The sequence below is a fragment of the Seriola aureovittata genome, chromosome 10 (assembly GCF_021018895.1).
Source record: "Seriola aureovittata isolate HTS-2021-v1 ecotype China chromosome 10, ASM2101889v1, whole genome shotgun sequence".
Taxonomy (NCBI): Eukaryota; Metazoa; Chordata; class Actinopteri; order Carangiformes; family Carangidae; genus Seriola; species Seriola aureovittata.
In genome coordinates, this window is record NC_079373.1 from 21,633,196 (window position 1) to 21,649,305 (window position 16,110).

Genomic DNA, 16,110 nt, shown 5'->3' on the forward strand with positions numbered 1-16,110 from the left:
AGAAGCCAAACTGACAGACAGAGAAAATCAGGACACATCACTGTGCTGAAACAATGGAACAAAGCTGCCAGACACGTCTATTCTCCTTACTATATTAGCTGGGGCTACAACCAAACTAGGCCCTCATTCCTCTCTCCAACAGCACTTTATTGGAGCTGTCATGTCAAGTGAGACATGTTGTGTTGATTTGCGAGCTGGACCCTGAGGTAAGGAAGGATAAACACAGGTTGAATAACTGACAACTCCAGCACAGCACAGAAAGTTAGGATGGCTTCAAAGACTGCGTTTGAAGTGAAGAAGTGCTTCATGCTGATACATCTGAGATTTCATTTGTTATTTAATGGGGCGGTGTGTGTGTTTTGTTTATTGTTGTTTGCACTTCTGCTTGTGTGAATTAGTGAATCTGAATTAGTGGCTTTTTGGAATTAGTAAACAATGAGCAGGACTTATTTAGAGTGATCTCTCCTTTTCCTATAACTGCTCTCTCTGATAAGGGGTTTCAGGGATGTGAAGTGCACTGCAAATACAGTGAATGGCAGATCAGTACTGAGCAGTCCATCACAAATATTCATACCTATGGGTAACTGAGACATTCCAAATAATCTAACTGAATTTCTTTTGGACATTTAACAGATCAAACCCAGAGACATGAGAACACGCACACATCTGACCGCTCCAGGCTATGAGGCTTAGGACCCAGGACCTTCTCACTGTGAGGAAACAATGCAAACAACTGAGCCAACACACACGGAAACAGCAAAAATCCAAATTGACACCTCATCTGGATCGGGCAGGTTGCAGTTCACTTTATACTTAAGTTGAAAAAAAAAAAAACCTGAATACAAATTTAGCAACTTCACTAAATTCTGTCAGTTAAAGTAAAGTGTCTGAATTCTCAGGTCTTGCTACAGGCTACAGGCTACAAGGTGCTCAATAAACATCTAAAACATACCTAATCAATTCCCCATTTGTTCCAAATTTACTGAAAGATTACTTTTCTTCTGCCCCCTTTATAGCTGCAGCTTGCAGGGTGGTAGACTTGGCTGTGATAGTTCAGCTACAGATGCTGTGCACATACTCTAAACAAACCATGTCAACACACAAAAACATATTCATCATACAAAGAGGGAGTGACAGCTGTCTATCAAACCATCAGGCTTTGTCATCACCTGTGATTGGCCTGCCACAGGATTTAATAAAATTCCTAGTTTTCTTGACATTAGGAGAATTGCAATTTGAAAGATCCATGAGCAGCTGATGGCTTGTCATTAGAAAAGCGAACAGGTGCCAGAGAAGACTGACACTATTAAAATAAAAATAAAAAATAAAACATGAAATCCTAAACTTTCCTTAAGCAATGACTCTTCAGCAGCTTAACCCCTACCCCCAGCTGAGGGAACATAATTAAGAACTAATTATCTGCCACAATACAGCAAATGCAGTAATTTGGGGAATCTGACGTTAGTTTACATTATTGTCCAATGGCAAAGAAATAGAAAAGCATTTCTAGAACATTTTACACTGTAAAATATAGCATAGTCTACATTTTCCTCACCTGACCTGTTACTTTCATGTGTGTTTTAGTGTGTATTTTGCAATGTATCCTAAAGATGGCTCTGCTGCAAAAGGCTCACTAAAGATAATTCATTCATTCTTTCCATCATTAAGCCCATAAATGTCTGTGTGGCGTTTATGGAAAATGCAGTGCTTTTTAATGCTTTCTGTGCAATCATCAAGTTTGTGCCACCAGTGTTTCCGGAAGTAGCCCCTCTAATGAGGATGTCCCCTGCCTGTGCAATCAATGCACATACACACACATTCATATCGAGCATGTGGGGATGAGACTGATACAGACAGGCACTTTTCTCTAACATCATGCTCACACTGTTTTGAAGATGAGGCTGGTGGTCGTAAAACATGCCCACACTGTGAATCAAAAATGAATATATCAAAGTAGCGGGCTGGACTCAAATGAGTAGTTGGGTGTTTTTTTCGGCAGCTGGTGCTTATGGAAAGCTCTGACACAGGTCCAAGCCTCTGGGAACAGCTCTGGGCTGTGAGGTGATTTTTTGCGTAGTCACCATAGTCAATGGGACACATGATGCACACTGTCCCAAAAAGACCATAAACTGTATAATCATTACAAAAGGACCGACTATAAAATGACAAATTCATGTTTTGAGCAACAAAACAAGACTTTAATGGCCCCTTGTGATATGAGAATTTTATTCAGTAAAATTTGAAAGGTCTCTATAAACTGTGTCAGTCAATTATCTTTATGCCATACAGCCAGCACAACCCGCATGCTCTCATCTGGCTTGCGAAGGAAGGGCGCACTTGCTCTACTGACCTAAAAACTTTTTCGGCAAAGGCAACCTTCACTGGAATGAATTTGGGGACATCTTGTAACACAGCATCCAATTTCCCTAATACATCCATGGCACAGACAGGCTGGCTGGGAAAAAGCCATATGTGGTCAGATTATATGATTATATAGAAACACTGAATGGTAAAATACTGAAGAGGACAAATAATTTTTCCTTGAACATCCCTAGAACACACTGTAATGCCAAACTTAAAAATCACACTTACTACAATCCTAGACGTGAGCGAAAAATCTTCAGGAATACATATTTAAACTACTTGAGCTGATTGATTTATCTTCCTGAAAACTTGAGGAGTCTAAAATGGTCGTATCAGCAGCGACTGGAGTGGCACATACTAAGAGAAACATTTAAGCATATCCATTTCATTGCATGCTTCAGCTGCTGTATGAGTTGTTGTGAGCTGTTTATGGGCCCCCAAGGGAGGGCAGGGGAGAGACCTCTGTATCAAAACAATTCCACAGCTAGCAGGAGGTGTGACATAAAAAACAAGGTTCTTACCCTTCCCCTGTGAGTCCTGCTGACAGCCAAACCACCCTCACACCTCCAGCACACACGCGCACACGCTTACACATTCTGCAAATGTGTATGCACACACACAGTCATACATGTCAAAGCGTAGCCCATGCAATCTCACCTCTCCTCTTCTTCCTACTGCTTATCTCCCAGAGAGAAGGAGGGAGCATAAAAAATGAATGGCTGCCATATGGAAGAGGTAGGTTGCGTAAGAAGAGGAAAGCTATTGGGGTGGAAAATCAATTTCGCAAAGTTGCCGACATATACCTTCTATTGGGTAAAATAGCCCACATTAGCCTGTCTTCTCATGCAAAGCTGAGTGTGGAGGTAGGGGGAGATGGATGGAGGGATACAGGGATAGGAGAAGGATGGATAGACTTTGCCAATGAAAAGAGGAAAGAAGTAGAAATGGGGTAAAGAGAGGGAAGTAGAGACCACAACGGAGGAAGAGAGAGAAAAATAGTTCACGTCGCATATGGACTATGCTTCCGATTTGTCACATGAATGTGTTAAAAGTACTGCAATGGCTGTACTCATTAGCTGACACTTTGGCTCAATCCAGAACAGATCCACAGCATACAATAGAGCTCATTTATGTCCCCTATGGACCAAACTTATCTGCTGACTCTCTGCTCTCCCCCTGCAGGTCACAGAGGCAGAAATTTGCTCAACCCCCTCTGGATTACAGTTGTCCCACCAAAAATGTCACCTTGTGGTTCAACGCATTCACATAAGTCCTCCAACACCATTAATACCAACCTGGTACCAAACCCGGCCCTCGTGTTGCTTCACAGGGACCACACTGAGTACAGCGCAGGTATGACCTGTGGTTGTGCTCTCCAAGGTACAATTATCTATTATGCGCAGGGCTCAGTAAGGGATATCTTTTATGTTAGTCTCTGCGGGAATGAGATATGTGGTTGATCTCTTAGTGCCCAGTCTTATCTAGAACAAAGCTGCTAGACACGTAGAGATACATCAAAGCTTTGTAACGCGGGGAGAGAAATGTAGAGCCTTACACTGGGTTAAAGAATGCATGGCTTATATGGTTTGGTTTGTATGACCATTTGTCACAAGATAACTCAGTTGATATGATTTCTTGTCGAGAGGTCGAGCAAGACAAATAAATCCTTCATCAGTGATAAAACAATGAATAAATCCTTGAGGAAACGTGCTTTGGAGAATATTATGTCACGCAAATACCCCTTGTTGAAAATGGAACTGATAATGTGGCAAAACTGTATTTTGAAAACAGGCTACAGAACTGAGATTCACACTTTTGCAGTAATGGGAGCAGTAATGTCACACACAGGTCCACTAGGAGTCCTACTGACAGCAGCTCTGATAAAAATTCACTATAGCAAAGGATTAAATTGGATGTCAAATAGAGATGGTATAGACAAGCACTTATCCCCCCCGTCAGACTTTAATAAGGTAAACTGAGAAAAAGATGTGTGTCTCCACTGGGAACATTTGTTTTTATCCACCATTACACAGTTTTCTTGACCTGTCTCAAATATTTGATCTCTAACAAACTGAGAGACTGAAAATGAAAGTTTTTATACACGTAGTATAAGTATCACATGAGAGATGACAAGTAGATTGAGAAAAAGAGAGTAGAACACAAATAACTGTGAAACATGGTAACCTACCATGTACAAAAATGTGAAAAAGCTCTTTCCTTGTGAGCAAGTGAACACCCAGACTTCATAAGATCCAAGCAGCTGATGCCTCAGCCTCAGGTGCTTTTAGTCATTTCCAATCTTCTCCCTTAAGTTGAATTTAGAGGTTCAAACTGAGAATAAAATATGAAAATCTATGCCTGTGTTCATCACGATATCCAGCATACAGGTGTCAGGTGCCTCTCATTCATTCAGTGCAGTTGTTTGTGCATACATGTTTCTAATTCAGCTGTGATTTCAGACGCTGCCACTGCCACCTACGTGCCTTTAATGCCCGTAGATTCCCCTGACCTGCTCCTCTTCTCTGCTCACCTGTTCCTCATTCCCTCATTAGTTCCATGGTATATTTTTCACTTGTGCTCTGCCAGATTATCTTTGCGCCGTAGCTTTCCAGCGCTCTGTTCTTCGCCTGCTGTTTTGATCCTGAGCGTGTTTTGAACCCTGCCTGAGTTCTTTTGGATTTTGCCTGAACCCGACCCTTTGTAGTTTGTTTGCCTGCTTGGATTTATCTATCCTTGTTTTTGTTTTGTTTTTCTAAGATTCCTCCTCGTCCTGAGTCGTGCTCTTGGGTCCCTTTTCTGAGAACCATGACTACAGGGTATGACTTAAAAGTTTCTGACCAGGGCCTCATTTCTCACTAACTGCTCTTAGATGTAAAGAACGTTCCTATAAAAGATAACCGTCATCCTAACAGATTTCATTTAGTAACCATTGCATTTTTGGAAGCAGCACATTGAGATTTATGGTGTAGCTGCCTGTCCTTCAACATGGCTGCCTATAACCATGCTCATTAAAATGCTCATTGTCTGTAGTAATAAAGCAGATAAAATTAATGGAAAAGGATTATATCAGTGGTCCAAATTGCAATTTGTTTACAATACTGATACTAATTACAAATAACAGTCATGTTATGTTATGAACAATTGCTAATAATTTGCATAGTGTAACTGTTGTCCTATTAGTAGGGAAAACTGGCAGAGTAAATACTCTTGATTTATACATGTAAATTATATATATACATACTGAAACATTAGTTAAAGCCTGTCTATGATTTTACTGTTTCATGAGTTACTTGCCCTCAAGCAAAAAATAACTACCTCAGATTTACAAATGACAATTCTTATGATATACTCTCTGCACATGAGAAGTTAACCCCAACATTATTCACCACTTGACTCTTTGTCAAGTGATCTTGCCAAGCCAAAATATCAGAGAATCTGAATAAGTGCCCAACTGAAAACATATTCATCAGGAAATTAAATTGAAACAGATTTTAGTGTGGTTGTAGCACTGTGCTAACTGCCACTGTAGTGTTAAAAGCTCTTTTTGTAGATTTAAGCAAAGCATATGATAGTAGATCATACTCTCAACATATGACTTCCTTTACATATTACATGGACAAGTGGTCCTAATGTCATGAACGATTGTATTAGAAACTAACTTAAAAGTTTGTGACTTTTTGTAATATTTTCTGATCCACAAAGTTTTTTATTGATTTTTTGGCTGGAAAAATGTTGATTGTAGTAGCCTGTTCTCAATCACTGATAGTATCCAAAAGCTCCACTCACACGAAGAAAAAACTCACTCACGAAAAAAAAAAACAGCAGCAAGTTCTGAAATTGGATCACTTAATTTCATAGGCTGATTGTGATGAAATCCTCCATCCATTATATGTACCTGCAATTCTGTCTGCTTTCTTCTAGCTAGCTTTCAGACAATTAATATCTTGGAAGAAACTACATTACATGATATTGAATAATATTTTGAAAATATATGTTAAAACAGTGAGGTATATGTTTCTGTTGTTTCTACTCAGAAACAACATGCATTAAAGAAATGAAAAAAAAATCAAGGCAGGCAGTCTATTTGTGACCAATACAATATCCACCACTTGTCCTTGTATGTGGCCAGCAATGGAAGCTTTCACTATGTTTTTGCTCATCCCAGTTAAACAATGCTCAAATGTCCAGGGGGCAAACAAAACTCTTCAATATCTGGTGTGATTTTTTGAGAAACAAATTGAGTGCTGTTCTTTTTTTAACTTAACAGATCAATAAACCAAGTGCTTGCCAGACTGAGATAAAGAATAAACTATCATCTGCACTGATTAGTACTTGGCCATTGTGTATTAATAAAGCCAAGATGATCTGTCTGTCATGTTCGGGCTTTTCTTTGCACTTCGTTTTAGTCAGATAATATTACACAGCAATTCTTAAGTTGAAAGCTCATCAGAAGTCTGAAGAAACAGGATGGTAAACAACTTCAGGCAGTGCCCTTTTTGTAGTTGTGTTTTCATTCCAACAGGAGCAAAGCAGGAGGATTCTGCTGGAGACCTTCTGACTGAGTGACATAAGTAATAAATGGGTACATTTGAATGGAGTCTGACAGAAACTCAGCCTGTACTGCTGGTGAGCAAACTTTCTCTTTTTGCACAAGTGAAAGGAGCCCAAACGACTCTAATGGCAATTTTCTCAGTTTTCTGCATTGGTCTGACATTATGTAAACTCATTCCATACATTCAAAGCTAAATTTGAATTTAATCTAGCATGCTGATCATTGTTCGTCACTGAGTATTTTATTACAGCATTTTAACTGCATGGTGTGAAAGAGATACTGTCATAAGATCAACTTCCTCCCATCCAAAGTTCATTTCAGTAAAATGATCATGAGTCCCCTAGAACGCATAAGATGTGATGGAGGAACATGAGTAAGAAAGAGAAAATTTCTTCCTATATCTGTAATATATGCTGTATATATAAAACAGTCAATACAAGACTAGATCAATAAAATAAAAATAAATCAGTACAGACCAAGAACTTCCTTAAGCAAATGGCTCCATCACAGGGGTTGACACTCACTGTAGGGACCCATTGAATTTGCCTGTGATTTGATGAGCATTCATAATCACAGAACAAATTCTCTTCAAGGAAAATTTCCATATTTTTATAAGCCTATATACACACCATATTGCCACCCAGAATTATCTTTCTGAACAAACAGTCTGTGGAGCTGTGTAACAGATTAGAGAGCGCACCAGACTCTTCTGTTTTTGGGCTAAGTAAGACCGCAGTGACAATACACAAAAAAGACTACAAAAATAAAAATAGACAATAAAAATAACATTTCCAAAGCTTTAAATAGTGCACACATTTAATATTTGGTTCTATACCTTAGGCAATTTTCTCTCCTGGGTGAGCATTTCAAACATAAAACCCAACTCCATTTTTTCCTTTTTTGTTATGAATACAGCCTAGTTCCGCTCTCAGGTTGAGAAATCAAGCCCACCTGAGTGTATGATGAGACAGTGGGTTTCTTACCTTGCCAATGGGCCTGGGGAAGGGGGCTCTCTGGTTCTCAGTTACAATCATAGGAGGGACCAGCAGGGATCTCTTAGATCTGTATGTCAGCGTCTGGCCAAGCCCCAGGATATTCTAAAACAGAGAAGAGAAACCATATTGTTAAATTTTGAAATAACAATGCTTTATATTTTAATGTTTTGCCCAGTTACATTGTCAAGCATGTGGTGATGTCTCTTATAATTCTTACAGCAACCCCACCTTGTCCACAATGACTTGTCAGCATCTTGTTAGCAATTACCCTAAACCCCACAAATGGCACATAAACACACAGCAAGCAGTCAAGTATGCATTTGAAATATTAGAAAAAACGTTTAAACAAGCTACTCTTGGACTGATTCCCAATCACGATGGCACAGTGGTACATACTATATAATAAGGAATGCAAAAAGGCTGAGCACCTGCATCTGGCAGACAGCCCCATATGCTTACCCGTTTGTCGTGAGGAGGGGAAGATGGGGAAAGGGAGGGTATAGGAGGGGAAGATATTCTCTGGGCAAACATGAAATAACTGTATCCATTGCTTTCACTGAAATTTAATTTACATTCTTTAATTCTTTATTTAGCCAATATGTTCAATATGTACACAAGAGAGCAGTAGATAAAACTAAGCATTAAAGCAAGTGCAACAAAGATGAAGAGAAATGATGAAAAATCAAGAAATGAGAGATGACAAGGTTTTGGTGAAGCAATTGCATTGTTCACGCAGAATGATCTGAAATGTTTTTTTCGCTCTTGAGAACACAACAACATAATCAAATTTCATCATCCACCCTGTTGCTGTTGTAAACAAACACATGATTATTACTGTACAATACAGACTTTCCCCTCTCTTCTACACTTTGAGAACACTGATACAGTTAAGGCCTTTCTGCTTAGATGTTGACAAAAATAATGTCTGTCACTGACACAATGAACAGGAAGCTGGAATCCTGGCTGCTAACATGGAGGTGATGGTGTGACACACACACACACACACACACACACACACACACACACATCCATCCACACACACACACACACACACACACACACACACACACACACACACACACACACACACACACACACACACACACACACACACCTCCTACTTAAAGCCCAACCTAAATTAATTTGTTTCTTTCAGCTACAGTATATATATTAAATTTACATCATGTGCTCTCCATGGAAAAAACTGTGATACCCAAAGGAGAAATGTATATCGTATACTTTTTTGATTCACGATTGCGTCACATGTCTATTCATCAACATGTCACAGTCATTAGTTTTCCATCTATGAAGATGAGTTAGAGCAAACAGAGCAAATTAAATTATTTAATTTTAAAATCCATATATGTATGAGGCAATTATATGTCACACAACAACCCGCATTAGCTTTCCTGCTAATGTCTTCTTCTCATCGAATTTATAACCATGGTCACTGGTCTTGTGTCATGCCTCAACTTGCTGAACTAGTGACCAAACCAACAACTACCAAACGCATTGCTAACTTAAGAACCTACCTGCAAATATCATTTCAGTCTATTCACATGCTAATGTGGTCCTTACCCTTTATTCCCACTGCTAACTACACAGTTTCCCCATGTTCCCACAGTTTCCAGTGCCAGTTTGTTTACTTTGACTCTCGTGCCAAGGCTCAGCCTACCAGCTGCTGTCAATCTAAGACATTGACCATATTGTTGGCTGCAAAAATGAACAATTGAATTCAAAATTCAAATGTGATTTAAGTTTTATTAAGCTTGGTAACACTAATCTCTGATCTGATCTGACCGATGCTTCCACAGCTCATTGTCCACATAAAGGCAGTCACTGCTAAAAATGTTGAGCAAAATGACAGAACAATGACAGTGAAGGAAACAACACAGCAACAAGCCCAGCCATTGAGCCCTGGGTAAAGTGACAACACAGTCTCAATATGAAAGGGAAATGCCAACCTGAGGTTTTTGTGGCTTCATTTGCAATGCAAATAGTCCCTTTTGTCCTTCATCTTTTACAGCCTACCGTGCAACTCTTTATTGACAATGTGCAGTGCACAGTGTGTATGCAGGGGGCTGTTTGCGTGTTTACTGTTCACACTGCTGTTCTTGGCTGACAGGGACTCTGGCACCACTCTCACCCCTGTCAGAATGACGGAAAGAGAACAGGTAAGAGGGAAAAACTGAGCCATTTGTTTACAGCACAGTGCCGACACTCAGACAGAGAGGGCAATGCTGCCGCCGATATCCAGCAAACACTCCACTAACCGCCTCACCTCTCCACTCTCCCCAGTTACAATGGTCAGAGAGAACATAATTAAACAATAATCATAAAAAACAACCCGACCAGAACAACCCAAAGACACACTGAGTGGTCTCTGAAATGGCCACTCTTATCAAACCCACTGGGGGTTGACCTTCCAAATGTCAAAGACAGAAATCTAAAACTGGACGTGAAGTAGTTAAACAGAACACTGCACAAAACTGTTTGCGATTATATGACCTATTTTGTGTCTAAAGAGCAAAGTCAGTGGTGTGTGTATATATATATGTGACCAGTTCACAAGCAAGTTGATGGACTTTTAAACACGGTGTGTTAAAATCCAGCCTGAGTCTGAAGCCCAGGGATGAGCACATCAATCCCATCATGCACAGGTCTCAGCTGTGTGTGATATTTGTAAAGGAGGGGAAGAAAAGCTGGGAGGCAAACAGGCACCATGAGGTATTTTTAGTGGCTGGATCTGGGGACAAATGGCAGGGGTTTTGGCTAGGATAAATCATGCTGTCAAATCAAAGTCTTCTCTGAGCTGACATACAGTGGATATGGAGAGGGAGTGATGGCACTTTCAACCCCATTAATGTTCTGCAGGTGGAAAGGGAGACGCACTGATGTTTAGTTGTACATAGACATTTGCCCTGCCAATGCCGGGTAAAATAACATAGTCCTACTTTCTTCCCTCTCGCCTACCTCTCTACATACCATTTTGCAGCTCTCCCTTGTTCTTTCCTCTCACTTAGCAATAACTTCTCTTCTCACTTTCTGCTTTTGCAGTGTGCAAGTGTGATGAATAGTGTTCTTACAGCTTGGTGACACCGTAAGAGAAGGAAGCCATGAATCTTTAATGTGTCCTGTTCATAAATTACTGCCGCACCATCAACCCTGATCCAGCCTTAATACATTTGCTTCTCTTTCTGTCTCTGTCCCTCAAATGATCATTAGTGCATTTCAGTGTACTGAGTTGAAAGTATCATCACAAAAGAAAAGATGTTCTCTCCTCTAAGATTTTAATACACTTGACCAGTGAGTGGTAACAAAGAGCAGGGATGCCCAGGTGCATATGTGTTTACATGAATACATTGTATACTGTACTAGGGTGTGTGTGTGTGTGTGTGTGTGTGTGTGTGTGTGTGTGTGTGTGTGTGTGTGTGTGTGTGTGTGTGTGTGTGTGTGTGTGTGTGTGTGTGTGTGTGGGAGGGAGGGAAAAATGGAGCCTTTATCATTGTCATCTGAGTGCAGAGTTACTGTGGCAGCAAAGTCACGTCCTTGTCCATTCTGCCATTTTCACTCTCAATGCTATATTGAGAAGTGCCATTACTCATTTCTGACAATGTGTTGAAGAACAGGAGAGAAATGGATAATATCAAGGCCAGCTATTCAATGTGGAATAAATTCTTGGATATGCAGCCAGGCCAGACAATCAGTCAGCTCTCCTAACACACAGTTAACTTCACTTATGTTAGTGTCAGCATTATGTACACTTACTTGGCAGTTTGTTAGCTACACTTATTTAAAACTAATGCAGTCTAATACAAGAGTCCTAAAATAAACAGTTCCTTTGTGTCAGCTATAATGTTCAGTTTGTGCTGAAACTGTTTTGATTCAACTTTATGGTCACTTGCAGTTTGTGGTGTTTTGAACGGATTGCATTACAAGGAAAAGTGTGTCTATTATTTTGTCATCCCTATTTTAGGCTAAATAACAGAAACACCTCTGCAATTCAGTTCAACATCACCACGAACTACAAAATGATCATACATTTGAATCAGCAAATTATAGGTGAATCAAACAATTTTATTAAAAACTCGACATTACAACCGTCATGAAGGTGGGATTTATTGCAGGACTGTTGTATTAGACGTAATCTGTTTTAGCTAGGTGTGCCTAATAAACTGACAACTGAGTATATTATATATGTACAAAACAATAAATTTACACTCGCTTGATAACATGTCCCTGAATGCGAGTGTTGACAGCACAATGTTTCACACTTTGTTAAAGTGTAATCAACAAATCATAAACACTTTTCATCTTAGTCAAGCGGAATACAGCGAGACACTCATGACTGATGCTTATTTCAAATGTTTAATTAGCCAAATTAATTAATATTGTGCCAAAGCTATTATGTGTGTACAATCTTATATGCAGATAGTGGTGTGGAGTGTGCACTGACAATAGTCCAACTGTTTCAAAACAAAGTCATTATTAAATGAAGTCATTCAAAACTCTCCCTATTAGAGCTAAATACAACCTACTTGCACAAATAATGTACAAATTAAAAGCTTAGTCCTTTCATTTGCTTTCATTTATATGGTTCATGTGTGAAAAATGAATATATGTAATGACATTGCTGAAAGAATATCTCATGGTCAAATACACTACAGCAATGATTAAACCCATTACCAAGAAAAGAAAACATGACAAATGTGTGTTTAAGCTGCTAGTTTGTGTGAATTGGGGAAGACACAGTTTATCGAACCTCACCGCTGTACAGAAGCTTTTAATCTGTATTTATAAACATTAATTTTTCAACCAACAGAATTTGATTATCAGGAAACTTTCTCAGTTTATTCTCCATGAAACCCATTTCTAAAATAATGTCTTTGTTATCCTCTGCTGACCTGAAAAAGTCATCCAGGTGTTGATCCATGTTTCCGTTGATTTCCATCACAGTCAAAATTCTCTCTCATCTGCAGCTGCTTCAGCATCCAGGAGGTAAGGTAACTAAATCTGAGAGACCTGAGCATCATTTTCCTAATTTAATTTTAGCTTCTCTATTTCACTTGTCACCTTATTTTAGGATTCATTCCAAAATTTTCACAGTACTGTATCTTCGACCTTTCAGACTCTTTTTTACGTAAATTGGATCCTGGTGACCCAAAGCAAGGCTTTAAGGCTGAAAATCAACACTATGTTCATATTGTAATATTGCAGTGTTGTGAGTCTTCTTTCTTCAGGAACTGCTTTTAAATCGTTCCTGAAAACATTAGTTTAGAAATTTGTTTATACTTAATTTGTCTTACTCCTGTGAGGGACATGAAGTAAAATTAAATCAAATAAAATATAATCAGCTTCCTGTTGTGTACTCAATCCCTTAAATGAAGACAAAAAAAAATACAAAAGCAATTTGGCTGTTTGCATTCATACATATGAACAGTGAATTACTGATATCCTGGTGGAAGAGGGACTGGATTAAATCCCAACATGAAATGTAACTGATGGGATTTGATATGATAGTTTGTTTCTCCAGTTGATAAAGTAGGGGCTACATTTTTGGCCTTTCTAATAATGATAATCAAAACACCATTAGGCAGAAGGTCTCATCAAAATGCAGTTAAGGTGTTTGTCTTTGCCAATACATCTTTACACCTTTCATGTTATATTCCCTCTTTATAGTATTTCACCTTATGTGAGACAAAGCCTATGTACAATCAGCACAGCTTTTTTTAAAATTAGAGGCATCAATAATTTGAAGGTGAAGGTTTGTTTTGCTGCTCTTGTAAGAAACATGACGTTAAACCTTTGGTTTCCTCTCCAGTGCTAGCTCCCACACATAAAGCCAAAGAAAAAATGTTTAAGTTAGCAGAACCATTTCAGCAAAAGATGGAGGGTGAGGAGGAACTAATGTAAAAGGAGACAGACAACAGACAAAGGCAGTAAACAGAATTAATAAATGACAGCTACAGAACAAGCTAAGGAGAGATAGTGTGAGTGGGAAGCAGACAGAGAGAGGAAGATTATTTGTGTTGGGTTGTATAATGTGAGCTGTTGTGCTGTGGTTGCAAGATGTCACATCTTAGTCATCCCCAGAAAGCCTTACTGAACATTGGAAGCTTGGTTAGAAAAATCTATTTGTCATTGCAGGATGAGGATTTTGCTCAGGATGCAATATTACATTTCATTCAGTGCGCGGAAATGGATGAAACATAACAAAAGCAAAATAAATAGGCTTTTGGACTCAGATTATTTTGCCTCTTATCAGTTGTTACATTTGAATGGTGCCTGTTTATGCCCCCTGAAGGAAAGAAAATGTTCTGCATAACTGCTGTTCTGCATAACACAACCAAAACAACACAGAATAACACACACAGAAAAGTCCATATCTTGGAGCATGCATTTGTTAAATTGAAATGCATTCTTCCATTAATTCACATATTGATCGGTTGCAAAAAAAGGGGGAATAAATTACTCTTTGAATTCAGAGTTTTGCTCATAATAGGAAATCATTCATCAGCTGCCTCTCTCCCTCTGGGCCTGTGTTACAGCAAACTAACAGCTCTCACCAAGGAATTAAAAACTGATTCTCTCCACCTTCGTTCACAGCACTTATCAATTATCACCAGCCAATATTTTCTGCCACAATACCATTTGTTATACCAATAAATTCACCATGGAATGTTTCCGCTCTGAGTTAGAGAGGAAACAAAGGGAGGGTTGGGCAAATACAAAATCTCACTTACAGGAGCATAACAAAGAGATTTCATTACAAAAATACAATTTCGATAAGAAAACTTCTCTATGGTACAATAATTGAAAGACTGGGAAAAAGCATCAAGGCATCTTGACTACCATGAGCACTATCTCAGATTGGAGATTTAAAGCTCAGCATCCCAGTGCAGTCAGTGTTGTCATTCCACAAGTCAAACCCCTGGCTTATTGAAACAAGCTTTTAATTATGCCACGAGTTAGTTACAGATTCTTTAGAAGCTGCTGCTGCTCTGAACACGTGTTTGATGGGTCACTTGAGAGGCGCAGGGTGGGGGAGTGTGGGGCTAGTACAGGATATGGACAGAGAAAGGAACAATAGATTTTGTGATGATATGAGTCCCAGAGCTTGAGAAGCTTCTGCAGATTAATTGATAGTGAAATAATGAGAGCTTTTAAACACCCTGAGGACTCTCCCTCTCTCATATGCTTTTATTAGCTTCAGGATGTCTTTCTCTCTGCCCCGATCTTCCAACAATCTTTATTCAGCTCTGTTTGTCTCTACCTTTTGACTGTGACTGGGTGTGCTCTGCAATTACCAGTTACTCTACTTTAGGACAGAGAGAGAGAGAGAGAGATTAAAGCATTTGTCCGCAGGAAAGATAAAATAGTTCAGCAGAAATGTCAAGCTTACAGCCAGAATTCAAGGAAGACAAAATGGTGAAAACTGTACTGTATATTCCAACTATCAATGGTTTTTATTTGTTGTCCCAGGCCAAATATTGTTCTACCTCTGAAAGGACAGATTCCACTAAATACAACCTGGGTCTTACTGTAGTTTTGCAAGTTTGTTGCAAAACTACAGTAGTCGCACGCTGAAAATGTTTTTCCTCCCTCAGACTCCATTGTGGCAATTGCACCATGTTCCCAGATCTCAACAATCATTTCAATCAATACAGTTATATCATAACCCATACAAATGATGGCCAAAGGTGAAAAAAATAATAATAATAAGACCCAAGCTGTAATAAACTACAATTTACCTTGAGGAAATGAGAATATTTCAAATGCTCAATTGTTGATTAAATATTACACATCATTTCAAATACACAGAGAACTCCGATTCATCAGACTTTTAATACAACTGTTAATAAATGCACTGAAAATGAAATGCCATGTGAAAGGGGTCCACAAACAAAAGTGTCTCATAAAAAGCAAACACACTCATGCAGAGGACGGGCCGCACGTTAGCCACTAGAAACCTCACTTCCCACACATAACTTGCCAAAGGCTAATTCACTTATATCTTCAGTGACTTGCCAAGGTAACACCCATGGACTACCTAACCAAATAAATGATGGGAGAGGCATAAACAAATTAGAGCCAGCCCCAGATGAAGCTTGGGGCTGGAGGAATTGTAGCAGCAGGACACTGAGCACTGCAGTAGGAAGACAGATGATCTCGGAAAGGGGAAGGGAGCTCCAACTGAAC

The 16,110-nt window shown here is 39.2% G+C and overlaps 1 protein-coding gene across 1 annotated transcript in view; it reads right to left on the bottom strand.

Moving 5' to 3' along the window:
• The window catches only part of cdh13 (cadherin 13, H-cadherin (heart)), a 303,246-nt gene that overhangs the window by 170,945 nt on the left and 116,191 nt on the right, over window positions 1–16,110 (bottom strand). The window contains exon 4 of the mRNA XM_056387676.1: window positions 7,900–8,013. Coding sequence (XP_056243651.1) covers window positions 7,900–8,013 — 114 coding nt within the window. The remainder of the gene's footprint in view (window positions 1–7,899; window positions 8,014–16,110) is intronic.